Source organism: Xenopus laevis, chromosome 6L, assembly GCF_017654675.1.
Source record: "Xenopus laevis strain J_2021 chromosome 6L, Xenopus_laevis_v10.1, whole genome shotgun sequence".
NCBI lineage: Eukaryota > Metazoa > Chordata > Amphibia > Anura > Pipidae > Xenopus > Xenopus laevis.
Genome location: NC_054381.1, coordinates 162712648 through 162739333, shown reverse-complemented (window position 1 = coordinate 162739333; position 26686 = coordinate 162712648). Strand labels below are relative to the sequence as shown.

General features: G+C 46.0%; 2 protein-coding genes across 7 annotated transcripts in view; one reads left to right on the top strand and one right to left on the bottom strand.

The window, feature by feature from the left end:
• bop1.L (BOP1 ribosomal biogenesis factor L homeolog) overlaps window positions 1-655 on the bottom strand; it is a 30283-nt gene extending 29628 nt beyond the window's left edge. Inside the window, 2 exon segments of the mRNA NM_001086889.1 lie at window positions 36-218; window positions 496-655. Coding sequence (NP_001080358.1) covers window positions 36-218; window positions 496-546 — 234 coding nt within the window. The 5' untranslated portion in view covers window positions 547-655.
• Window positions 656-943: 288 nt separating this feature from the next.
• On the top strand, window positions 944-25299 carry LOC108719489 (heat shock factor protein). 6 transcript variants are annotated; one of them, XM_041566701.1, is made up of 15 exons: window positions 945-1178; window positions 3107-3292; window positions 10722-10830; window positions 11549-11685; window positions 12393-12517; window positions 12971-13046; window positions 13553-13614; window positions 14149-14245; window positions 15246-15349; window positions 15435-15662; window positions 16631-16717; window positions 17004-17109; window positions 17333-17398; window positions 22428-22494; window positions 22614-25299. In XM_041566701.1, exons 2-15 carry the CDS (start codon window positions 3185-3187, stop codon window positions 22808-22810), a joined length of 1569 nt encoding a protein of 522 aa, XP_041422635.1. In that variant the 5' UTR covers window positions 945-1178; window positions 3107-3184; the 3' UTR covers window positions 22811-25299. The 6 variants fall into 6 exon arrangements, with proteins under 6 accessions (XP_041422636.1, XP_041422635.1, XP_041422633.1 ...); XM_041566699.1 differs by having other exon boundaries at window positions 948-1178; window positions 3133-3292; window positions 16631-16732; XM_041566698.1 differs by having other exon boundaries at window positions 948-1178; window positions 3120-3292; window positions 16631-16732.
• The last annotated feature ends 1387 nt before the right edge of the window (window positions 25300-26686 follow it).

Here is a 26686-nt window from a genome sequence, read left to right as displayed (position 1 = left end):
AGAGTGACAGACAGGAGGAGACATGGTACCAGTACCTTTCTGATCTGTTTTGGGGACTTCCCTGGATCTTGTACTTCCTCAGAGCTGTGATCCTCCTCATCGTCACTGCTGTCAGTCCCAGAATCCTCAAGGCCAGAGTATTGGCTCTCCTCGCTGTCACTCTCATCTAATGGGTTTCCATCCTGCAAACTCCTGTTCTCCTCAGAGAAGAGAGGCTCCTAGGCAAGAAACATGGAATAATGTGTAAGAAGAAGAAGAAGAAGAAGAAGAAGAAGGACTGCAGGGGCCACAGTCACATGATGCAGAGGCACAATTACAATAAAGTCCTGATTACTTCATGTTAGTGGAAAGGGCTGTTGTTTCCATAAAGAGAAAATATCTAGTAGGAGGGCCCCAATATTTTACCATTACTGCTCATTTCCTCTCCCCCCAGGTAGTGTCTAATCACAGGCCCCACATGTAAATGCAGTTTGTGTCAGTCACGTGTGAGATTACCGGCTCCTCAGTGAGGGGGCCCCCAGACTCTCTCTTGCTCCCTCTCTTCATGTTTCACTCAGGACTCGGGGGGACAATTGAATCGATTCCGGTTGTAGGGTAACAACGAGTAAGAGAACAGTGGCACAGTCCCACTTGCACAAACACGTTTCTCCCTGTCTCTTCACACCGGAAGTTCCGCTAAACCCGCCCACTCACTCGCCGGAACAAGTGCACCACCATCTTACCTGTGGCATTTACATCTTTATATCTGAATAGATCTTCAGCGCACTATAACTCGTTTAGTCCTATTCAGGGACTTCAAGTCAGGGCACTAGACAAAAAAGCAATAATAAATGAGAAAACTACGTTGGGTGTAGTAAGATGGCGGACAAGCAATAGCATTCTTGAGCCGAGTGCGTACATATATGGCGGTAGGGGACAATGCACTTCCGGGCGGTGCCAGATGGGTGTAGCGTGAGTGGAGTAAGATGGCGGACTGCGCATGCGTTATGTGCCATTTGCTGGTCTTGGTTGATACGTCACAAGATGGCGCTGACCATGGCTCCCTCGGCCTGTGACTGTGCGCGGATGGGCCAGTGGGCCTGAGTCGGAGACCCCGTCAGGAAAACGCGGAGGAGTTACCTGCTGTGGGGATAACATTGCCAACCTGTCCCTGAAGTGATTTTACCCCTAAACTCTACGTGAGTTGCCTCTTTGTCCCCTAGACTTTGGTAATGGCCCCGCGGTGGGTTATTTGCCTAATTATCCCTTTATTCTTTACTCTAATACCCCCAACTCCTGATACTACTGCCCCTTTATTCTAATACTCCTGATACTACTGCCCCTTTATTCTAATACTCCTGATACTACTGCCCCTCCGTATGTCACGTGCCTGCTCCCCTGTCTCATTAGTAATATGTAGCCCCTCATACAGGCCCAGACTGGCAGTTGTGTGACTTGTGGCAAATGGCTGGGGGGCTGCTGTGAGAGACTCAGTCAGACTCACTTTGTTCACTTTGGGCCTTTGTTTACTTGCAATTTCAGGGCCAATTTTGAATCCCAGACCTGCTCTCTGGCACCCCCTTACTATATATATATATATATATATATATATATATATATATATATATATATATATATATATATGTACGTATGCATGTGTGTGTGTATATATATATATATATATATATATATATAGAGAAATACAAGATTCCTCTGCACTCAACCCATTATCAATATATGTAAGACAGAGACATTTTGTGCTACTGCTACTGAAAAATGCCTTACCCTTTAAACAAAACAGGGATTGTTTGTCCATATATTGCAATATATTTAAGATGAACAACTACGTCACACTCATCCCATATCTGGCCAGTCCTACGCTTAATTTTATCTGATTCATTAAGAATTCTATTGCTTCATTATACATTTTACACAGGGACTAAGTTTTACCTGCAACTTACTTGCTGCTTTCAAAGTAAAACTCCCAAACTTGGCTGCCCTTTTATTGGCCACCAGTGGGATCACCTGACCTGTATAACTAGAACAAACAAGGGAAAGTTGTGCTCCCCACTAGTTTTTAAAACCATTAGGCGGGGGTGCAATGAGGCTGTGACCACAAAAAACATATAGACAACTACAAGAGTGCCCCTTCCCAGCTATAGTCAGGTGATCCCACTGGTGTCTAATAAAAGGGCAGCCAAGTTTGGGAGTTTTGCTTTGAAAGCAGCAAGTAAGTTGCAGGTAAAACTTAGTCCCTTTTATAAAATGTATAATGAAACTATAGAATTCTTAATGAATCAGATGAAAATTGAGCGTAGGACTGGCCAGATATGGGATGACTGTGACGTAGTTGTTCAGCTTAAATATATTGCAATATATGGACAAACAATCCCTGTGTTGTTTAAAGGGTAAGGCATTTTTTAGTAGCAGTATGTTGCTGTCTTAAATATATTGATAATGGGTTGAGTGCAGAGGACTCTTGTATTTGTCTATATGTATTTTGTGGTCACAGCCTCATTGCACCCCCGCCTAATGGTTTTATAATTAGTGGTGAGCACAACTTTCCCTTGTTATATATATATATATATATATATACCTGTATGTTTATTTATTTGTATAGCGCTCCTTGGGGCAAAACACTGTACAGCAAAACAATAAATTAGTAGTAACAAACAAGGGGCCATTGGAATAATAAGTAACAATAAGTGCATTATTAGAAATACAATTCACATAAATATAAAATATAATTACACTACAGATTAAGTGCTCAGTGTCAAGGAGACAAAAGGCTGGAGGACCCTACCCCGTAGAGCTTACAGTCTAAATGGCTATTTACTATTATACTATTTACACCCCAAGTTATGGTTCTAAAGGAGCCTGATTCCCAAATTACCCCATGAGGATTCTTTCCTGCCCCAGGTCATGCCCCACTCTCTTCTCCATATTCCTGCCCAGGATCTGTATGGTTAATTCCAGAATCCTCCAGTGCAGCCCCTTTTATTCTGGGAATGTTCTCCATATACAGTGTCCCAGAAATTCCTGTAATAAGGTGCCTGTCCCCTGTGTCTCCCCTTATTTCCTTTTCCCATGTCATCCACGTACCACTGACATTTTGTTTTCTCTCCAGCGCTCGGCTCCAGCGCTCGGCTCCAGCACTCGGCTCCAGCACTCGGCTCCAGCACTCAGTCCGTACTACACCCTCCATATGGATGCCAACGCGACCTGCGGGGGCAGCAATGTACCCGCTTTCCTTGCCAAACTCTGGACTTTGGTGGAAAACCCGGAGACAGACCCTTTAATCTGCTGGAGCCCGGTAAGAATAATTTATCCACCATATTTATTCTATATGCGTCTCATTGCAACTTTGTAGCGCAGATTGTGCCGCATCAGCACGTGCCCAAGTCAAGTGTATGAGGCAAATTGCACTTCTGCTTGGCTGGTTATTTAACTGTAACACAGAGCTGACATAATGTGATAGAGATAAGTGCCGGGTTATTACTGAGGGACTGTCTGTTTGGGGTATATGGATGTAGTGTATTATTACATGAGTCAGTATGGTAGCTTCCACATATGTGATTTCATATAAATCTCCTGGTGAAATGATGCTCTGTGTGTGCTGCTTTGGTTCTACTAAAGGGGAAGTAAAGATCTGCCAAGACTTGATGTATCTGTAGATAAGACAGGTGCTGTCCGGTGGGTCAGAACTTTACATTATAGAATGGGGTCATTCTATTGATAAATCCTCTGCTCAAAGGGAAAATGTGCCCCTTTTTGACTTGAGCTCATTCAGTTGAGTTTTGTTGGAAAAACACTGAAACCATTTCCCCACCCCCTTATGCTCACAGTGTCATGCACACCCCTCCCTCCCCTTGTTTTCTAGTGAAGAGATGCATTCTGGGAGTTGTAGTCCATAGTGTTGGTGCACAGAGTGTAAGGGATAGAAATGCACGTGACACATTGGTGCTGGTGTCGGTGGGCAGAGGTTCTCCATTCGCCCGTATAAACGATACATATGTGTGTCTACTCCGGACGGCTTCCTGTAACCCCGCGTTTACTGTTAATTGTTATAAATAGCTGCCCGCTCAGTGGCCAGTAATGTGGCAGGGTTAGAGGAGCGGTACAGTTAATCCATTTACCCATAATCCTGCTCCGTATGACTCCATCTGAAGTCTGTTAGAGCGCTCTCTTACCCCTCTCATTGGAGCATCTACAATTGGTTCTGGCCAAGGAAGGGTTAATCTGGAAGCAAACGGCTGTGTTCATTGGCTCCTCGTAAGACACCAGCACTGGATACATCAGGAGAGGGACCTTCATTACTATTAGATCCAGAATTGGGCTCCATTCTCCTGCGCTCATATTAACCCTTTCAGTGTATTGCAGTCAAACTAAGGTGTAACGGCAATTTGTGTTTAATAAGAGCCCCCCAAATTGCTCACGGTGTGGAGCCCTTTCACAATAAACATCCCAAAATCTGAGAGAAGGGGTGAGTGTCTCCCTTGATAACCCCCAGTCTGCTTGGGCTTCTCTCTGATCCCGTGTTATGGATCTGGTACCAGTAGTTACTTGGGCTTCTCTCTCTGATCCCGTGTTATGGATCTGGTACCAGTAGTTACTTGGTCTTCCCTCTGATCCCGTGTTATGGATCTGGTACCAGTAGTTACTTGGTCTTCCCTCTGATCCCGTGTTATGGATCTGGTACCAGTAGTTACTTGGTCTTCCCTCTGATCCCGTGTTATTGATCTGGTACCAGTAGATACTTGGGCTTCTCTCTCTGATCCCGTGTTATTGATCTGGTACCAGTAGATACTTGGGCTTCTCTCTCTGATCCCGTGTTATTGATCTGGTACCAGTAGATACTTGGGCTTCTCTCTCTGATCCCGTGTTATTGATCTGGTACCAGTAGATACTTGGGCTTCTCTCTCTGATCCCGTGTTATGGATCTGGTACCAGTAGATACTTGGGCTGCTCTCTCTGATCCCGTGTTATTGATCTGGTACCAGTAGATACTTGGGCTGCTCTCTCTGATCCCGTGTTATGGATCTGGTACCAGTAGATACTTGGGCTTCTCTCTCTGATCCCGTGTTATTGATCTGGTACCAGTAGATACTTGGGCTGCTCTCTCTGATCCCGTGTTATTGATCTGGTACCAGTAGATACTTGGGCTTCTCTCTCTAATCCCGTGTTATGGATCTGGTACCAGTAGATACATGGGGTTCTCTCTCTGATCCCGTGTTATGGATCTGGTACCAGTAGATACATGGGGTTTTCTCTCTGATCCCGTGTTATGGATCTGGTACCAGTAGATACATGGGGTTCTCTCTCTGATCCCTTGTTATGGGTCTGGTACCAGTAGATACTTGGGCTTCTCTCTCTGATCCCGTGTTATGGGTCTGGTACCAGTAGATACTTGGGCTGCTCTCTCTGATCCCGTGTTATGGATCAGTTCCCAGGGGGCCCATGGGCTGTGTAATTTATTGGGATTGCTGCAATTTTGGATCCAGGATTTTCACCATTAAGATAACAGGATGGTTAGTGATACATTGAGTGTGAATGAGCAGAGAGATCATGATTTGGGGAGCAGATCAGTATCAATAGCTCAGTGTGTCTGTGTCATAAGATTCAGCCCAGTGTTGTTTAGGGAGGAGACTCCTTACTATTAATATCCTGCGTTTAAATGTAAACTGCCCGGTTATTCTCCTTGTTGCTCCTCACACACCCACTCACACCAACTTACTCACTCACACACACCTACTCACATACCCTCCCACACACACTCAACTACTCACACACCCACCTACTCACTCACACACCCACCTACTCACTCACACACCCACCTACTCACTCACACACCCACCTACTCACTCACACACCCACCTACTCACTCACACACCCACCTACTCACTCACACACCCACCTACTCACTCACACACCCACCTACTCACTCACACACCCACCTACTCACCCACCCACCTACTCACTCACCCACCCACCTACTCACTCACCCACCCACCTACTCACACACCCACCCACCTACTCACACACTCACACACCTACTCACACACCCACCCACCTACTCACACACCCACCCACCTACTCACCCACCCACCCACCTACTCACCCACCCACCTACTCACACACCCACCTACTCACACACCCACCTACTCACACACCCACCTACTCACACACCCACCTACTCACACACCCACCTACTCACACACCACCTACTCACACCCACTCACACACCCACCTACTCACTCACTCACACACCCACCTACTCACTCACTCACACACCCACCTACTCACTCACTCACACACCCACCTACTCACTCACTCACACACCACCTACTCACTCACTCACACACCCACCTACTCACTCACTCACCACACCCACCTACTCACTCACTCACTCACACACCCACCTACTCACTCACTCACTCACACACCCACCTACTCACTCACTCACTCACACACCCACCTACTCACTCACTCACACACCCACCTACTCACTCACTCACACACCCACCTACTCACTCACTCACACACCCACCTACTCACTCACTCACACACCCACCTACTCACTCACTCACACACCCACCTACTCACTCACTCACACACCCACCCACTCACTCACACACCCACCCACTCACTCACACACCCACCCACTCACTCACCCACCTACTCACACACCCACCTACTCGCCCACCAACTCACTCGCACACTTCAGTACATAAAGGGGAAGTATAACTTCATACGATATTCTTTCCTTACCAGAAACACCGAATTGGTAATGTTAAAATGTGTTTTCTGGACTATTCTTCAGCAACTGCAGCTGAGAGATTCAGTTCCACTGCCCCTGTATGAGGTCAAGCCTGTGCTTTTAGGCACAATGTCTACAAATGGCAATGACATGTATTTGGGCTGGATGAGAGGCTGGATTAGAGGCTGGGTGAGAGGCTTCATTAGAGGTTTAATGAGAGGCTGTGAGGTGGAGGCTGTGGAATGTTCTGTTTCTTCACTCAGTGTTGGGCTTGTGCTCTGTAAGGGGCTTCACCAGCAGCATCTCACTATTCTCATTACCACTGCCCCCCAGAGCATCAGCCATACTCTACTACTCCTCCTGTCAGTGTGAGCCTGGGGAAGGGTTCTTTGTGTTTCTTGGCTGTGTGCCTCTTCCCATTTTTATTGCCCTTCAACCTGCCAGAGAAGCCGTCGTCTATTTTATCCAACCACAAAATTACAATCCCAGCATCCTGTTATTCCTGTTATTCCTGTAATTCCTCTTCCCTTTTCCTTTTCTGCCCCACTCAAATAGGGACACATCTGTTCTCTTTTTAGGAAGGATTCAACCTACACTTCTGTTACCCCTTAACTCAGTCTCCCCTATTATATGGGGATAACTCCCACTGCATTCCTGGGAGGTGCCATATTGATTCCCTTAGACAGTACAGTATGAGGGTATAGTTATTGTGTGCCCAGAACATTCCTTCTCTGTATATTTGTATTTATACATATGGGAGGAGGAGGTGCCATATTGATTCCCTTAGACAGTACAGTATGAGGGTATAGCTTATTGTGTGCCCAGAACATTCCTTCTCTGTATATTTGTATTTATACATATGGGAGGAGGAGGTGCCATATTGATTCCCTTAGACAGTACAGTATGAGGGTATAGTTATTGTGTGCCCCGAACATTCCTTCTCTGTATATTTGTATTTATACATATGGGAGGAGGAGGTGCCATATTGATTCCCTTAGACAGTACAGTATGAGGGTATAGCTTATTGTGTGCCCAGAACATTCCTTCTCTGTATATTTGTATTTATACATATGGGAGGAGGAGGTGCCATATTGATTCCCTTAGACAGTACAGTATGAGGGTATAGCTTATTGTGTGCCCCGAACATTCCTTCTCTGTATATTTGTATTTATACATATGGGAGGAGGAGGTGCCATATTGATTCCCTTAGACAGTACAGTATGAGGGTATAGTTATTGTGTGCCCCGAACATTCCTTCTCTGTATATTTGTATTTATACATATGGGAGGAGGAGGTGCCATATTGATTCCCTTAGACAGTACAGTATGAGGGTATAGCTTATTGTGTGCCCAGAACATTCCTTCTCTGTATATTTGTATTTATACATATGGGAGGAGGAGGTGCCATATAGAACAGTATGAAGGTGAAGGTTACTGAGGGCACAAAGGTTTATTTCATATTTTATTCTGTGTGTTGGGGTGGCAGTGGGGGGAACCCCAGAAAATGCTTCATTAATCACAAGAAAGTGGTAATGATTGGGTTAATGTGACTGGGGGCAGTGTGTATGAGATATGGGGAAGGGGTTAATAGCGGGTGAGGCAGTTGTGGCTGACAGTTTGATCAGGAGCAGTAGCTGTAACTGTGTCTGGATTCAGTTGCTCCCCATTCTCTCATCTCTGACTCAATATTTCCTGTGTCGCTCGCCAAGTGCAGAAACCTGAGCTGCGCCGCTCACACATGGATCTCATTTACAGAAGGATCATTTATAGAGGGATCAGCTGGAGCAACAGGGTCCCGGCCACTGCTAGCCGCTCCATGAGAGAGAGGGGGAGCCCGGGGCCAGTAATTGTATTAGGAAAGAGACTGCTACTTGCCACTGGAATCTGGCCCACAGAGCTGACATTTGTATTTCCCTCTCCGCACATTATCATTAATTATTACACACACACAAGGGAGGCACATTAACACCGGCTCCCTGATTGGCAGTCAGGAGGTGACACTTTCACAGCTGCCAATTCTGCGGCACTTTTATTTCTGTTACATTGGGGCTTTAGGCACAAAGATAACCCAAAAGAACCAGAACGAAAGGTATTGGCTCCACTATGTCAGACACCCTCCCCCCCGACCCATGTGATACAGAACCAGCATTACACAAGGTAACCACCCCCAGCACTGCCTGTACCCCTGCTTGTACCCCAGCCCTGCCTGTACCCCAGCCCTGCCTGTACCCCAGCCCTGCCTGTACCCCCAGCCCTGCCTGTACCCCAGCCCTGCCTGTACCCCAGCCCTGCCTGTACCCCAGCCCTGCCTGTACCCCAGCCCTCCCTGTACCCCAGCACCATCTGTATCCATAATTCCACACACACACACACAGAGGACGTCCCTGCAATTTGTCCCTTTGGTTGCACAGTAGGAGGTTATGGTCCCATTCCATTGGATCAGACAGGTATTGGATCAGCGCAGTTCTGCTTCCCTGTCACTTCCCAGCTTGTCATCTCTATATTGGGGCAAACAGTGTTGGTGATGTTTCTGGCGGGCACTTTCATTGGCTGGGGAAAACAGCGGTGTAGTGGTGCACTGGGGGTTCCCCCTATGTACGTTATATTCATGAATAAACCATATGCCAAGCAGTGACCCCCCAGGACCCCTGTCTGCAGTTCCACCTCTCATGAATCCTCGTGTTAGAGCTCTGCTGCCCCGTGTATTGCCCCAGGGCTGGATTTATTATTAGTATAGCGCCCACATGCCCTGCAGCGCCGTACAACACAAGGTGCAAATACTGGCGGATACAGGACAGTACCCTTCTCATTACTGTTAACTGTTAGTGTGTTGTAGAATTGCAAATTCTGAGAAACTTTGCAATTGGTCTTCATTGTTTATTTTTTATAGTTTTTAAATTATTTGCATATTTCCAGCTTTAAAATGGGGGTCACTGACCCCATCTAAAAAACAAATGCTCTGTAAGGCTACAAATATATTGTTATTGTTACTTTTTATTCCTCATCTTTCTATTCAGGCCTCTCCTATTCATATTCCAGTCTCTTATTCAAATCAATGCATGGTTGCTAGGCGGATTTGGACCCTAGCAACCAGATGGCTGACATTACAAACTGGAGAGCTGCTGAATAAAAAGCTAAATAAGTCAAAAACTACAAATGATAAAAAATGAAAATCAGTTGCAAATTGTCTCAGAATATCCCTTTCTACATTATACTAACAGTTAATTTAAAGGGGAACAACCCTTTTATAGGGAATATCAACCCAAAACATAATATTTTGCATAATAAAAGAAAACCTAATTCTAAGCAAGCATTTATTACACATTTTCTATGGTTTATAAGTTATGTGTATATGTATTGATATTGCAAGCAGTGTCTGTCCCTTTATAGTCTCTGCACTGCTGGTTCAGCCTGTTGATACAATGTAAGACAAGGCAGCTGATTAACAGACGTGTCTTTGCTGCTGGGGAACTCCGTAACAAGCAGGAGTTAAGCAAATTAAAATATAAAGGACCGATAATTAACAAGGAATGATAATTGTGACTATTCGGGGTATCACTAGTCGGTGTATTAACCATAGATTTGTGCAGTAGGGGCTCCGGGGGCCCCAAGAATCTGTAACTGAGGGCAGCAGTTTTTCCTTTTGTCCCCTAAACAATTTTCCCAGGCAGTTCAGTGAAATTCCCAGACAATCCCATAGGCTTTATTATCAGAGGAGTGAATTGTCTGTTTCCTCATTCTCATAAGAATTGTGAGTGGCACATTGCAGTTCCGCAGGGGCGGGGCCAACACAGGTTTCAATAGTCCGTGTCATCCACTCTATAGAGGTGTGGCTATGAGTGATACAGAACACACAGCACTTTCAGCTGTGCTCTCCCATAATGACACCATGTCCTGCTATTGCCATGTCTCTGACCATTCCTGTTGCTGACCCGTCCTGTTGCTGACCCGTCCTGTTGCTGACCATACTTCTCCTCTTTCCCCAGGAAGGGAACAGTTTCCATGTGTTTGACCAGGGACAGTTTGCCAAAGAGGTTCTTCCAAAGTATTTCAAGCACAACAACATGGCCAGCTTTGTACGGCAACTCAACATGTGTAAGTGTCTCTGTCGCGCTCTCGCCGCGCTCTCTCCCTCTCTCGCCGCGCTCTCTCCCACTCTCGCCGCGCTCTCTCCCACTCTCGCCGCGCTCTCTCCCACTCTCGCCGCGCTCTCTCCCACTCTCGCCGCTCCCTCTCCCACTCTCGCCGCGCTCTCTCCCACTCTCGCCGCTCCCTCTCCCACTCTCGCCGCCGCTCTCTCCCACTCTCGCCGCTCTCTCGCCCGCGCTCTCTCCCACTCTCGCCGCGCTCTCTCCCCACTCCTCGCCGCCGCTCTCTCCCACTCTCGCCGCGCTCCTCTCCCCTCTCGCCGCGCTCTCTCCCACTCCTGCCGCGCTCTCTCCCACTCCTCGCCGCGCTCTCTCCCACTCTCGCCGCGCTCTCTCCCACTCTCGCCGCGCTCTCTCCCACTCTCGCCGCGCTCTCTCCCACTCTCGCCGCGCTCTCTCCCACTCTCGCCGCGCTCTCTCCCACTCTCGCCGCGCTCTCTCCCACTCTCGCCGCGCTCTCTCCCACTCTGGTCTCTGCACTGATGTTCCCATTTTCTTGTTTTCCCGACCACGTATTCTTTGTGTTTCTGGGACAAATTCTGAATAAGGATGTGTAATATTGACCAGAGTGTAGCCTCTCCTCAATCACTTCCCTAATCAGTGCCAGTCACATTCACTGTCTCCTTCACTCACTCACTGTTCTGCTCTCTCTCTCTCTCTCTCAGATGGGTTTCGGAAGGTTGTCCATATTGAACAAGGGGGTTTGGTGAAACCTGAAAGAGATGATACAGAGTTCCAGCATCCCTACTTCATCCGTGGTCAGGAGCAACTTCTGGAGAACATCAAGCGCAAAGTCAACAACGTGAGTAGCGAGGACAGTGAGTAGCGAGGACAGTGAGTAGCGAGGACAGTGAGTAGCGAGGACAGTGAGTAGCGAGGACAGTGGGTAGCGAGGACAGTGGGTAGCGAGGACAGTGGGTAGCGAGGACAGTGGGTAGCGAGGACAGTGGGTAGCGAGGACAGTGGGTAGCGAGGACAGTGGGTAGCGAGGACAGTGGGTAGCGAGGACAGTGGGTAGCGAGGACAGTGGGTAGCGAGGACAGTGGGTAGCGAGGGGTGACTGCAGGGCCCACTCTGCTCCTTCTGGCACTAGCGCTCTCATGATGGAGTTCTATATGATTGGTTCTCTTGCCAATAGCAGAATAAGATTGTGTAACATTGAGTATAGAGAAGTGATAGTGAACTCATGAGAGGCTTAGTGTTACTACTCTGGGAATGAAGGAATAATACTCTGCTTATCTGGGAGTCAAAAGAATCCCAATTGTTACTCCTGGGAATGGGGGGCTGTGTTGGTGGTACAGTAATGATACAGTAATGATACTCCTACAATTGTAATTCTGTGTATAATGGTATTGGTACTGCTGAGAGTATTGATACTCGGGAGAATTGAGTTAATCAGAAATAAGACTGATATTTCCACTTCTGCTAATAGAGAACTAGTGGGAATGAGATGGGGCGAGAGACAGGGAACATATTGGGGTGCCCAGTGACCCGTCTCTTTATTATCAGATGTCTGCGAGTAAGAGCGACGAGGGGAAGGTGCGACAGGACAATGTCAGTAAATTAATTTCAGATGTACAGAGCATGAAGGGCAAGCAGGAGAGCATCGACGGCCGGCTACTCTCCATGAAACAGTGAGTGGGCAAATCACCCAGATTCTACCCTTAGACTCAACTGTAAGTCACTGCTGCTGTCTCTGAGGGACACCTGTGAGTGGACATGTGAGGGCTGGCTGTGAGTGAGGGCTGGCTGTGAGTGAGGGCTGGCTGTGAGTGAGGGCTGGCTGTGAGTGAGGGCTGGCTGTGAGTAGGCTGGCTGTGAGGGGGCTGGCTGTGAGTGAGGGCTGGCTGTGAGTGAGGGCTGGCTGTGAGTGAGGGCTGGCTGTGAGTGAGGGCTGGCTGTGAGTGAGGGCTGGCTGTGAGTGAGGGCTGGCTGTGAGTGAGGGCTGGCTGTGAGTGAGGGCTGGCTGTGAGTGAGGGCTGGCTGTGAGTGAGGGCTGGCTGTGAGTGAGGGCTGGCTGTGAGTGAGTGTTGGGCTGTGAGTGAGTGCTAATAATCACAGACTAACTTGTATTAAATGCTCTGCAGTGAGAACGAGGCCCTGTGGAGGGAGGTAGTGAGTCTGAGGCAGAAGCACACTCAGCAGCAGAAAGTTGTCAATAAGGTGAGCCTGAGCTCATGGGATTATTGTAATATATATCATATATGTAATAATAATCGTATAGAATAGACACACATATATAATATAGACACACATATATAATATAGGCACACATATATAATATAGACACACATATATATAATATAGACACACATATATATATAATATAGACACACATATATATATATAATATAGACACACACATATATATATATATATAATATAGACACATATATATATATATATATATATATATATATATATATATATATATATATATATAATATAGACACACACACACACACACACACACACTATAGACACACACACTATAGACACACACACTATAGACACACACATATACACAATATAGACACACACATATACACAATATAGACACACACATATACACAATATAGACACATATATATAATATATACAGATGGTGCTGCATCAAGGTGGGAGGAGACTATATTGGGCGATAATAATAATTCCTCTTCTTTCTGCAGCTCATCCAGTTCCTGGTCTCATTGGTCCAGTCCAACCGGATCCTGGGGGTAAAGAGGAAAATGTAAGAGCCACAAGGGACCCGATGTGTGGGGAGAGGGGGGTAAATAGAGCAAAGTGGCTCCTCTGTTACATTAGTACCTGGGTCACTTGTCCCCTTAGTTCTGCTCCATTGCTACTCCATGTACTGAGTGTATGGTGAGGGCATTACAAGCAGGAGAGTGTTACTCTATGAAGTACAATGGTGTAATATGAGCCTATTATAATACATTTAAGAAGTTTCTTTGGTTCTACAGCGCCACCTGCAGGAAATGCCTGTGTATTGCAAGTGATTGTTCTGCTCTAGTTATTGGCAAGTCCAGTTTATTCTAATCATTATCTCTTCTGTGTGGCTCCTCCCATATCTAATGAGTTCACTGTACTTATTACTATGGTTTCCCATTTTTATATTAAAATACAGCAGCAGGTTTTATATTAAAGGAAGCAGGAATGTGGGAGCTGCCATGCTGAATTGTGTTTGTGGAAGGTGCATGAAACCATTAACTCCCAAGGGAATAACATTTTATCTTCTCTCTGATTGGTGCGTTTCCTCCTGCAGCCCCCTCATGCTGAATGACAGTAGCACAGGCCACTCCCCTCCCAAGTACAGTCGTCAGTACTCATTGGAGCACGTGCCCAGCAGCACCTCCTACCCAGTAAGTGAATCATTGTCTGTAAGTGGGAGGAAGGTCGGATGATGATTGGTTCATTGATGATCCTCTTCGCTTGGTGCTTTTCCTATTTTCCACTTTTTTCAGTTACAGTTGGTTGTGCAGTTACCTAGCAACCACAGGCAAGTTTTTCAAATCTTTTATTATAATAATTAGAAGATGAGTAGGAGGGGCCAATATTGCACACACCCAATAACCGTAAAGTGAAGCCGTTTATTGCACTTGGGGTCAGTGACCCCTCCAACAATCCTATAACATTCTAATATCACAGGGCTGTGGAGTTTTCCATGTTGATTAAACGCAGTAAAGTTCACAACATACACGGCATTAAATCACTGGCAAAGCTCAAATATATAAATAACATCGTTTGGTAAATGTAAAGCGAAGTCAAAGTGAAATTCCATAAATCAAAAACCTAAAATCACTTCTATATGAAAGGAAGGCGACGTATATCTGTATAACATGGACTCAAGTATTAAACACAATTACTTCTGCCTGATGCTCCTTCATTAATCCCTTACGTCGTTATTTTCACTGAATCCAGATACCCCCAAATTGCTTCCGACGCCAGATACCCCCAAATTGCTTCCGACACCAGAAACCCCCAAATTGCTTCCGACGCCAGAAACCCCCAAATTGCTTCCGACGCCAGAAACCCCCAAATTGCTGCTGACTCCAGAAACCCCCAAATTGCTTCCAACTCCAGAAACCCCCAAATTGCTTCCGACTCCAGATACCCCAAATTGCTTCCGACTCCAGATACCCCCAAATTGCTTCCGACTCCACAGCTCTGAAAAATTTAAATGTTGCTCCTTTAGGTCCGTCTGTAAAATAATAAAGTCAATATAAATGAGAAGTTCCCCTTTAAGGTATTTCTTCTTTTATTCTATGTCTCACTCGGGAGACCCCAGGTTTCCTGCACCCCCTGTTACACCCCAATTTTGTGTCTGTTTCCACCTCTGCTGACTGTTCTTTCTGTTTCCAGGTCTCGGGATTCACAGACTCCTCAGCAGGACCCATTATATCTGATGTGACGGAACTCCCAGAGTCCAGCCCCTCCCCCTCTCCGTGTCCCAGTTTAGAGGCCAGGTGAATAGGGTGGTGGGTGAATGGGGTGGGGGGTGGGCACCTTAACCCCATGTGCTAATCTCCCCTTTCTCTCATTACCGTTTAGCCCCAGTCCAGTGATTCTGATCAAGACGGAGCCCCTCACTCCATCCCAGAGCCCTGAGCAGAGTCCTGCGCCCCCTAAACTGGACGACACCCCAATATCGCCCTCCACTTTCATAGACTCAATTCTGCTGGAGACTGAGACCAGTGTGTGTCCCGGGGGCAATAAAAATGATGAAATGTCAGAGTCGCACCCCCCTGAGCCCTGCCTGAGTGTCGCCTGTCTAGACAAGTATGTCCTGCCCTGGGGTCCCTAATGACCCCCCCAACATCCACTCCTGCCTATTACATGGGGGTCGCTGCTCCCCTACATAAAGTCCATCTCCTGTTTATAGAAGCGCTGGGGGCGGGGCATCGAGTGACGGTTTATCACTCTGTGATTTTGTCCTTTCCCGTGTTCTCCCTTTAAATTCACATCTGTATTATTTGGGGATGGGGAATTATTCCACCAGACTGCCCCCCTATAATGAACCCCTATAATGAACCCCTATCAGACTGCAGAGCATGTGCTTATCCAGTAATATATTATGTGTGAGTTACGTTGTGGGGTTCAGCTTGGGGTTGGATTCTGGGGGTGACAGTAAGTGGCTACGGGGGGCTTCTAAAGTGGTGGGGTTGGGGTTCTTCACTTGCCCCATTATAAACGTGATCTTGGGCCCTGACCCCTCACTCTCCTGACAAGTGATCAGATTATTTCACCTTATTCTTTATAAATATTTCCCATCTGGGCTATTAATTCTACATGACAATATAAATATATATTGACCCACCTGTATGTACCTTCTCCCAAGTTACAGTAATTAGTTTTCTGCCCGAAAATATTATAGTCCCTGAGCCAATGGCCTCCCCCAGCTGAGCCCTTGTGCCCCCGACCCATGTTATTTTTTATCTGCACCTGCAACTCCCTTCTCCCAGCATGCCCTCTCCCTGCTTTACTGTATGCTGCACTTTCATTTCCCAGCATGCCCTCTCCCTGCTTTACTGTATGCTGCACTTACATTTCCCAGCATGCCCTGGTGTCACTGCTTTACTGTATGCTGCACTTACATTTCCCAGCATGCCCTGGTGTCACTGCTTTACTGTATGCTGCACTTACATTTCCCAGCATGCCCTGGTGTCAGTGCTTTACTGTATGCTGCACTTACATTTCCCAGCATGCCCTCTGTGTGGTTCCCATACTCTTGTCTTTATCTCTTTCAGCATCTCTTTGAGCCGTCAGATGTCTGAGGTCGCTCGTCTGTTCCCCACGTCCTGTTCCTCAGTGCCGGGCAGAGCGGAGCCCCCCGGGTTAGATATGGCTGTGTATGTTCCTTACATTCTGCCCCGTTCATCTGTTAAACACCCCCCCACGCTGTCTTGTATTTATTTGTATTTGATCTCACCCCCCCACACACATTCTCTCCTTCTCTCCCCCAACTTCACTTTCTCATGTCGCTTAAAGCTTTACCTGCAATTAGGCAACCCCCCCCTTATTTCCCTGTCATCCTCCCTCCCACAATTGCCCCATTTCCATCATGGCCCCCCTTGTGTCCTTCTCTAGTCTCCGCCTCCTCACATTCTCCCTTTCCTTCAGGGCGGAGCTAAATGACCATGTGGACAACATTGACTTCAACCTGGACAACCTGCAGAACCTTCTCACCGGCCAGAGCTTCAGTGTAGATACCAGCGCTCTCATGGATGTGAGTGACCCCCCCCCCCCCCCCCAAACTTCCCTAAAAATAACCCCCCTACCATCTCTTCCCAGTCCCTCCATTCTGTACCCCCTTTTCCTGTCCGGTCCCCAGTTTCTGTCTCCTCATTTTGCTCTTTTATTTGGCCCCTTCATCCAGTGTTCTCTTCATTCTGCTCTTCCCCCAATTCCACAATCCTGGTCTCCTCACTCATTACTGTGTTTCATTCCAGCTCTTCAGTCCGTCCTTGGGAATCCCAGATCTGTCCCTCCCAGACCCCGACTCCAGCCTCGCCAGTGTGAGTAGCACCCCCATATATACGTGTGTGTAGTCTGATATATTTATATCTGTGTGAATCCCCCAGTCTTTTTTTTTTATTTGTGATTTACATTTTACAGCAATCATACCCACAAAAGAAAAGGAAAAAAAAAAAAAAAAAGATTTCCAAGTAAATTATGTTTGAAATGTATCATTTTTAACCGCTTCCAACAATTAAACAGGGTACGTTTAACCATTGAGTCAGTCCTCATGGGGGTGGATGAGCTGTCAGGTCATTAGGTGAGTCACCTCAATCACAAATAAGAAACCTCATACACCTCACTATCACATTATACCAACATGTAGGCTGAGACCCTTATGAATTACACTCCCGGAGTATCCAGAGCCGTCCATTTTGCCCAATTTTTTTCAAATTTGCTGGGACAATTTCTGGAAATATAAATTGCTTTTATATGAGTTAAGTTAGTGTTCACAAGTTGCTTCCATTCACCGATTGTTGTAGCTTGGAAGTCTTTCCAATGGAGTAAGGTTTTTTTTAACAAAAAATAATAACTGGAGAAGCCGTAATCTTTCAGGTCTTTTAAGAGGTAGTTCCTCTGTTGTACCCAGCAAACTGATTTAGGGTGTGACTATATTTGGTAGATATAAACGTGTATGCATGGAATTCCAGACATCCTTCCATAGTTTTTCAATTTGGACACACAGCCAAAACATGTGAAAAGAGTCCATTAGCCCACAATAAAGATTGGAGGTATTTCAATTTGGTCGCCCACTTTAAAGGGAGGTCCGCTCTGGGATGTGGATTATGGTCAAGGGGGAGGATGCTGGATTTATTCCAGTTAACCCATAGACCTGAGTATTCCCCAAACTGCTTTACCAGCTGCAGTGGTTGATCTAGAGCAGGGATCCCCAACCTTTTGAACCTGTGAGCAACATTCAAAAGTAAAATGGGTTGGGGAGCAACACTAGCATGAAAAATGTTCTTGGGGTGCTAAATAAGTGCTGTGATTGGCCATTTAGTAGCCCCTATGTGGATTGTCAACCTACATTGAGGCTCTGTTTGGCAGTGCACCTGGTTTTTATATAACCAAAACTTGCCTCCAAGTCTGGAATTTAAAAATAAGCATCTGCTTTGAGGCCACTGGGAGCAACATCCAAAGGGTTGGAGAGCAACATGTTACTCACGAGCTACTGGTTGGGGATCACTAATCTAGAGAGTTATTAGTGTCTGCCAAATAAACTAGACTAGAGTGTCGTCGGCATAAAGTGAGATCTGCAGTCCTTTAATGTCTGTTATTCCTAATTGAGCCTGCTAGGGGTTCCGCTGCTATGGCAAAAAGTAGGGGAGAGAGAGGGCACCCCTGCCTGGTACCTCTAGTGAGTTGAAAGGGTGTTGAGAGAAGCCCATTTACTAGGAAAGAGGCCTGCGGTGAGTGATATACCAATTTCACCCACGCAAAGATACTACTGCCCTGTGCAAGGTGTTGTCATGTTTTATATCCAAATTATGGAACAGGCGTCTTATATTCGTATATGTAGAGTGGTTGTGTATAAAGCCTGTCTGGTCAGGGTGTATCGGGGTTTTGATTACTAGGTTCAGGCGTGTGCCCAGCACTTTAGTTAGGATTTTGGCATCCATATTTAGCAACGAGATGGGTCTATAGGAACTGCATTGCGCAAGGTCTTTGTCTTGTTTAAGAATTAGTGTTATAGTTGCCTGATAAAAGGATTGTGGTAGAGAGTTGGTTTTGGAGGCCAAATGAAATAAGTTGAGTAATTTGGGGGCCAGGAGCTTCACATGGGTCTTGTACCATTCTGAGGGTAGGCCGGCAGGGCCTGGGGCTTTAGAGGACGGGAAGGAGGCGAAAGCGGCTTCAATTTCCTCCAAAGTAAAATCTGCATCTAATTCTAGTCGCTGTTCAGTGTCTAATGCGGGGAGAGCAATTGACTGTAGATACCTCTTAAAGGGGAAGGAAACCTAGTTGGCGCAAAAACCCTCCCCCCCCCCTCCCGTGTGTTGCCTCTGTAAATTGGACCTCCCTAGTTGTAATGTGTCAGGACTTGCAAGCTTGGCAGATATTTGATGCAGCAGATTATATATATACAAACTATAGATCTAGGAGTGTGTGCTAAAATACAATGCAGTATCAGGAAGCGACCGTTTGAGTCTGACTGTAGCTTCAATGTAAATGGAATTCCTTTCCGTTCTGAAATGGCTGAGCCTGAGGAGCCTGAGGAGTAGTGTGCATGATAGTGATGTGCATGATAGTGATGTGCATGATAGTGATGTGCATGATAGTGATGTGCATGATAGTGATGTGCATGATAGTGATGTGCATGATAGTGATGTGCATGATAGTGATGTGCATGATAGTGATGTGCATGATAGTGATGTGCTGCCCAAGAGACATCATCTTGTTTCCTCTCAGGTGTGTCTCTTGTAAAAGAATTGTATCTGATTTGTGACCTATAAGAAACTTTAGCACATCGTGCACTTAATCCTATCACTTCAACCTCTGACATTCCAGGATGTCCGTCTGATTTTGCTTTTACTCACGAGGGCAGGGAATAGTGAGGGGGAATAGGTGCCGCTGTACTGTCATTGTCACATACATCATATTCACATACAAAACCGTGCAAGCAATAATATGGTCATCAATTATATATAATGGTGAAACAAAATAAAAAGAAAAAATTCACTCAAGATACACCTTGTCCCACCCAGTATCATCCTAAACAGAGATACTGCCCTGAACTATAACTATCTGTGGAAGTAACAAACCTTACTGGCCAAGAGTATCTCTGATCCATCCTCACAGGTGCCTTGTGCAGGGGGTTCTTGAGCCATAGGAACCTGTGTTTGTTTCTAGTGCATCTGCCCGAATATTCATAGAGTCAGTTGCAGGTGATGGTGGCACCTTTATTTAAGCCTTTGCTGTCTAGCCAATCATTCACTTCTTGTGGGTCAGTGAAGAAGTTGTTTGCAATCCGATTGTATCTTGGCTGGATACAGCATTACATAACATATGTTGTTGTCTAACTATGGGGGGGTTGTGGGTACACACCTGAGGCCAATTTCAAAAAGTTTAAAGCCCTGTCTAAACGATTCAAGTAAATATACAAGTGCATGTAATTTTGAAACCGGGTTTTTTTTGTTACAAAGTTATGATCATAATATTGATAAGCCACCATACCACGTCAAGGTAAAACCCCACATGGTTATGTATTTGCCGGAAGCTTTGGCCAAGCTCATGTGGTTATTGCACCCTCATACCCCCCCTTTATATTTTTGGTGGTCCCCCTCACTTGTTGTGCCTTGGTTTGTGCAATCTCTCTCTCTTAAAAGCCATAAATGCTGGCGGCATGGGAGGATCTAGCCGTGAAAAAACCAACGTCCCATTAGACACTTCTCTATGTACACATACACTTATTATGTCTCTCATTTAGTTCTCCTTTACACTCTTCTATTCTAGTTTTACATTCATACACATCCCTAAATACACATACACTTTTCCCTTATCACTACCACACACACCTTCACATTTCACTTACACATGTATATACACTATTGTGCAACTGCACATATCACTCTACTTTGTTTTTAATTACAACACCTGACTTCTACTTTTCTAAAATGGCCGTTGGTTAAGGCCGTCTCTCCCTCTTAAAAGCCGCTCAGCAGTTGGCGGGGGAGGATTTAGCACAGAGTTTGAAACCAAAGCACTGGAGATGTTTATATTAAGAATTGTTACTACAGAGAGGTAATGTTCCTTTTTTACTATGACTAAAGATAAATAAGTTAGGGACCACCATGTGGGGTTTTACCTTGACGTGGTATGGTGGCTTATCAATATTATGATCATAACTTTGTAACAAAAAACCCCTGTTTCAAAATTACATGCACTTGTATATTTACTTGAATCATTTAGACAGGGCTTTAAACTTTTTGAAATTGGCCTCAGGTGTGCATCCACAACCCCCCCATAGTTATATGTTGTTGTCTCTCAGGTGCTTTTTGGCACCAACAAAGGAGGCTCTTTTTTCTGTATGCGACATGAAAAGTCTGGGTAAAGTGAGATTTTATACCCTTGGGATTGCACATCACCTATATTTCTTGCGGCACTGCATCCCTGTCCTTATCATTTAGGAGTTTAGCAAGGAAGGGGTGCGGGGGGGGCTCCTGGGGGAGCTGGCCTGGTTGGGACCCTGTGGGCTCTTGGACTCACCCAGGTGCTGTTTCAGCCAGTCCGTTTAGAAGGCCTCTGGGTCTCTCCCCTCCACACCTTCCGTTAGGCCAACCACCCTCATATTCCGCCTTGACCAATTTTCAAGGTCTTCTATGTGGGCCACCGCTTGTTTGATCCGAGTGCGAAGCTGCTGTACCTCACCCCGGAGCGGAGCGCAGGTGTCCTCCATGTTACTTATGCGGGTTTCAGTTGCGGCAGTACACTCCCTTATGTTCTGAGTGTCTTGGCGCAGGATGGAAAGTTCCACACGGAGCTCTTCTATCTTATTTGTAAAAGCAGACATCCGTGTTGCCTGGCACTCCGCAATTGCAGTTAGAACCTGGTTAATCGGTAGGTCTTGAGGTTCGGTCAGAGGTGCTGGTTGCTGGGCGGTGGGGGTGAAAGGCCGTCTCGTGTCGGAGCCGCCATCTTGGCCTGTATCTCTTGCGTACACGCTGAGTTTTTGGGCGACGTCTGGCTTATTCCTCGGTCCACTTCTGCCTCCCATCGATGCAGGTAGGTTGGCTGTCAGTGTGGTAGCTGAATGATGGTCTTTCAGCTCAAATTGAGGATAGTAAGGGCTTATCAGGATACATTTTTAGCGGAGCTCCGGTCACATGCATCTACTCCCTTAGGCCCCCCCTCCCCCAGACTTTTACTCACTTCTCCCAGCTCGTTTCTTATGCCTCTAATATGTAAATATGGAATCCATATTACCCCCCCTGTACCATTGTGGCAGTCTGCTAGAGCTCTGCTAATGATGCCCCCGGCTCACTTACCTAATGCCCCCGGCTCACTTACCTAATGCCCCATGTGTCTCAGATCCAGGAGCTGCTGTCGTCACAGGATCAGAAGGAGTCAGAGACAGAGTCCAGAACACCTGACACAGGTACAGTCTCCTGCAGTTTATGCTCAGCCCAATTAAGATGTGTGTGACCTGCAGCAGAGAGGATTGTGGGTAATTGTGTTGTCTCACCCTTCATCTTTTCCTATTCTTTATTCCTGCAGGGAAGCAGATTGTCCATTATACGGCTCAGCCCCTTATCCTTATGGATTCCAGTAGCTGTGACCTTCCCATTTTCCTGGAGCTGGAGGGGGATGAGCCTTACATTGCAGAAGAAGGGGATGATTATTCAGAGGACCCCACCCTCTCTCTGATTTCATGGGACCCCCAGAGCAAGTCAGCAGGCTCCAACATCTCCTAGGAATGGAGGGGACTTTACTGAAGTGCGTGTGGTTCTGCTGCTGCCCAATTCTGCCCGAGTGTCTGCATGCCAACTGTGCCAACGGGGACTGGCCTCCTGCGTGTTCTCATCTTGCTGCAAGATGGACCAATCGGATGGCTGCTTTCAGCTTGTTCTGTGTGTTTTTCTATAGTGGAGACAATGGTGTGGCTCTTTGGGAACAGGTCCCCCTTCTGGTTGGGTTCAGGCCACAACCCTGGGATTTCCCACCCATCATGACTGCGTAGGGATCTGTGAGATTTCGGGCCAGTACTCGCATATTTACACAGTATCCAGGGTTCTGCTATTTTCCAGCACTTATTCCAAGATTTAGGGCAGTTCTGATGGCTTCATGTCATGTGACACGTTACATATTATTATTATTTTTCTTGAGTTTGGAGTTCTCGCCCCAAAGCTCTGGTTTTAGGGTTCTGCATTTTCCTATTTACCCTCCTACACCAATGCTGGGGCTCATCAGACTACAAAGTTGGTGCAGCTGCAAAATATGGCCACCACCAAACACCAATCAACTCTCTCCAAATTATGTGATTGTCTCTCACCCCCTTTTCATTGCACTGGGGGTTTATCATTCAGATTTTATTCTTGTGCCTTTGGGACTCCCCAGGCTTAACACTGCCCCCTCTGTAGTACAGGTTTGGCTTGAAATGAGACACCACTCGTGTGTGTGCTCACCCCATGCTAAATCCTGCCCCCTATAATATTCTTAAATTTGCCCCTCTGTCTCCCAAACCTGTGCTTCCTGCAGACTTGAACCAATCAAACAGCCCCCTCTCCTTATTATACCCCAGCCAATGACACTGGGCCACCAGGTCTATGACCGCCGACGTTCTATGTTAATATCAGGAAAGTGTAAGAACCTCCTGCAACTATGGGCCTGCTTGTGCTCTAGAATAAATATACACTTTTGATTGTGGCCCTCTAACTGTTCACCCCCAGGCTTTGTCCATTTCTCACATTTTACTTAATCTCTCCTCATTGAATAATGAATCTTACGTCTAGGGGAATGAACAGCAGCTGCCACCAAAAAATATCAAACCAGCATCCAGGGATAAAAAATAAACAGCAAGTTTGGATTGTGGAGATGTCCAGATCCTACAGAACAGACCAGTATGTTGGGCTATGAAGATAGTTAGTTGGTGTGAGAAGAATTGAATATCCTAGTGACTAGGCCAATTGGTTGGGTTGTGGAGAATTCAAGATCATGATGACTAGGCCAGTTGCTTGGCTTGAAGAGGATTGAATATCCTGGTGACTAGGCCAGTTGGTTGGGTTGAAGAGGATTGAAGATCATGGTGACTAGGCCAGTTGGTTGGGTTGAGGAGAATTGAAGATCTTGGTGACTAGGCCAGTTGGTTTGGTTGAAGAGGCTTGAAGATCATGGTGACTAGGCCAGTTGGTTGGGTTGAAGATCCTGGTGACTAGGCCAGTTGGTTGGGTTAAGGAGAATTGAAGATCCTGTTGACTAGGCCAGTTAATGGGGATGAGCAGAATTGAAGATCCTATTGACTAGGCCAGTTGGTTGGGTTGAGGAGAATTGAAGATCCTGCTGATTTTGGTTGGGTTGTGGAGAATTGAAGATCCTACTGACTAGGCCATTTGATGGAGATGAGGAGAATTGAAGATCTTAGTGACTAGGTCAGTTAGTTGGGTTGAGGAGGATAGAAGATCCTAGTGACTAGGCCAGTTGATGGGGGATGAGGAGAATTGAAGATCCTGGTAACTAGCACAGTTGGTTGGTTTGAGGAAGGTAGAAGATCCAAGTAACTGGGCCAGTTGGTTGGGTTGAGGAGAATTGAAGATCCTGCTGATTTTGGTTGGGTTGTGGAGAATTGAAGATCCTACTGACTAGGTCATTTGATGGAGATGAGGAGAGTTGAAGATCTTAGTGACTAGGTCGGTTGGTTGGGTTGAGGAGGATAGAAGATCCTAGTGACTAGGCCAGTTGATGGGGGATGAGGAGAATTGAAGATCCTGGTAACTAGCACGGTTGGTTGGGTTGAGGAAGGTAGAAGATCCAAGTAACTGGGCCAGTTGGTTGGGTTGAGGAAAATAGAAGATCCTGGTGACTAGGTCACTTGGTTGGTTTGTTGGTTGCTGAGTTGTTAGGGCTCTTGTAAGGTAGTATGATGGAGTAACAGTTAGTACTTTTGGGCACCCAGGATACTGGGGAGAAGAGCTGGTACTTTGCTATTTGTGTAATGTGTGTGCCTGGGACTGGAGGAAAGAGCAATGAGCAGGAGTTGGGTAACTGTGCCCTATTCCTGTTACTTGGAGTTGTTGTGTCTGTGGGGGCACAGAGCACCTTCAATGTACCCAGGATTTGTGTAGGAGGGCAGAGCGGACACATCTGTATATTTACATACTGGTTTGTTAATATGTGTGTTTTATTTGGGATTTTTACATTTTCTGTATATTCCTCTCTGTACAAATAATATAAAGTTGTGTATAAATGTTTGTGCCAATTTTTTGTGCTGCACAATGACACCGGGGACATACCAGCAACTGAACCTGGCAATGCCTCCACATTAGAATTATCCCATTTACATACACATCAGGAAACATGGCAGCACCCACTGTGAACAGAGTCCTTCCCCGCTAGCCTGTGGGATGGCTCATGTAGAAGCCGATAGGTACTGGATGGTCTATATATTGTACATAGTCAATAGGGCATGGTATAGACACTATGGTTTAAATACTAGGGATGCACCAAATCCACTATTTATCTGAACCCTAATTTGCATAGTTAAATTAGGGAAAAGGGGAGGTGGGCAAGAATAGCTCGCTCCGCGCCTAGCCTTGTTTGTGGGACGAAAAGTCACATGGTTTTTTGATTCGGCCGAATCTTGGCTGAATCCCAAACCAAATCCTGGCGTCGATGCATCCCTATTAAATACATATGTACTGTATATAGGAGTTGGGGTTCCAAATACGCTCCTTATTCCCACCAGCTTTGTCTGCCTTTACTTTCTATGGGAAGAGAAGTCTGAGGCTGGGAATAGGAAACCATGACATGAGAATAGGACAGAGATGGGAGTTGCGGTTCTTCTTCACCTGCTCATGTGCCGATGCACCATGAACTGTCGGACCTTAAGATGATCGGCTGAAATCAACCTTCAAGCAATGGATGAATGACATGTTTGATCAGATCACTGATAAACTGATGTGGCATTTAGGACATAGGCAGGAACTGGCAGTAGATCTATGTAGACCAAGAAGAGATGTATTTTTAAAGACTCTGATGTAGCCAAAGCTGAGGATCTGCCTAGACACGACAAAATGTTTAGATCTGCCAACAAAAAAGGTGTTAAAATCACTTGGTGAACTGGGAAGATACGGTAGTGTAGAGAGAGAGAGTGAAGTTGCTAGATGTGGTGCAGGACATTAAAATGGTCAATGACTTTGCTACAGAAGTTTGATGGATGGTTTTCAACTTAAAATCTATGGGGCAAACTGTTGCTGCCCTCAGGGTTCTGTGGCTAACACATTGGCATGCTGACTCCCAGTCCAAACATAATCTTTGTTAGCTTCTTTTTAAAGGACAGTTTTGGTGAACATCTTGATCAAATTTCAATGGCTTCAGTGGGCAAGTTGACTTTTCTTTCCCAAGACAAAAAAAAGAAAGAAAACCCTTCAGGAAACATTCCTTTCAAGACCCCTAACAATACAGACCAGGAAAATCAACCAAAAATCAAGTTACATTATGTGAGCCCCACTGTCCAAGGTGAGTAGAAGATTAAGAGAATTCATGGAAATGTGGGCTCAACACACTTAAAACCACTGGCTATGCCTTATATCAAAAAGAATTTCCCAAGGGAAAATTTGTATATTCTGACAAAC

Bases quoted from the DNA above. Each gene is read 5' to 3' on its own strand.
- LOC108719489 (XM_041566699.1), top strand. From the start codon at position 3,185: ATGGATGCCAACGCGACCTGCGGGGGCAGCAATGTACCCGCTTTCCTT. The intron at 13,047-13,552 runs GTGAGCCTGAGC...TTCTTTCTGCAG, and splicing joins AGCAGAAAGTTGTCAATAAG to CTCATCCAGTTCCTGGTCTC. The intron at 15,350-15,434 runs GTGAATAGGGTG...ATTACCGTTTAG, and splicing joins TGTCCCAGTTTAGAGGCCAG to CCCCAGTCCAGTGATTCTGA.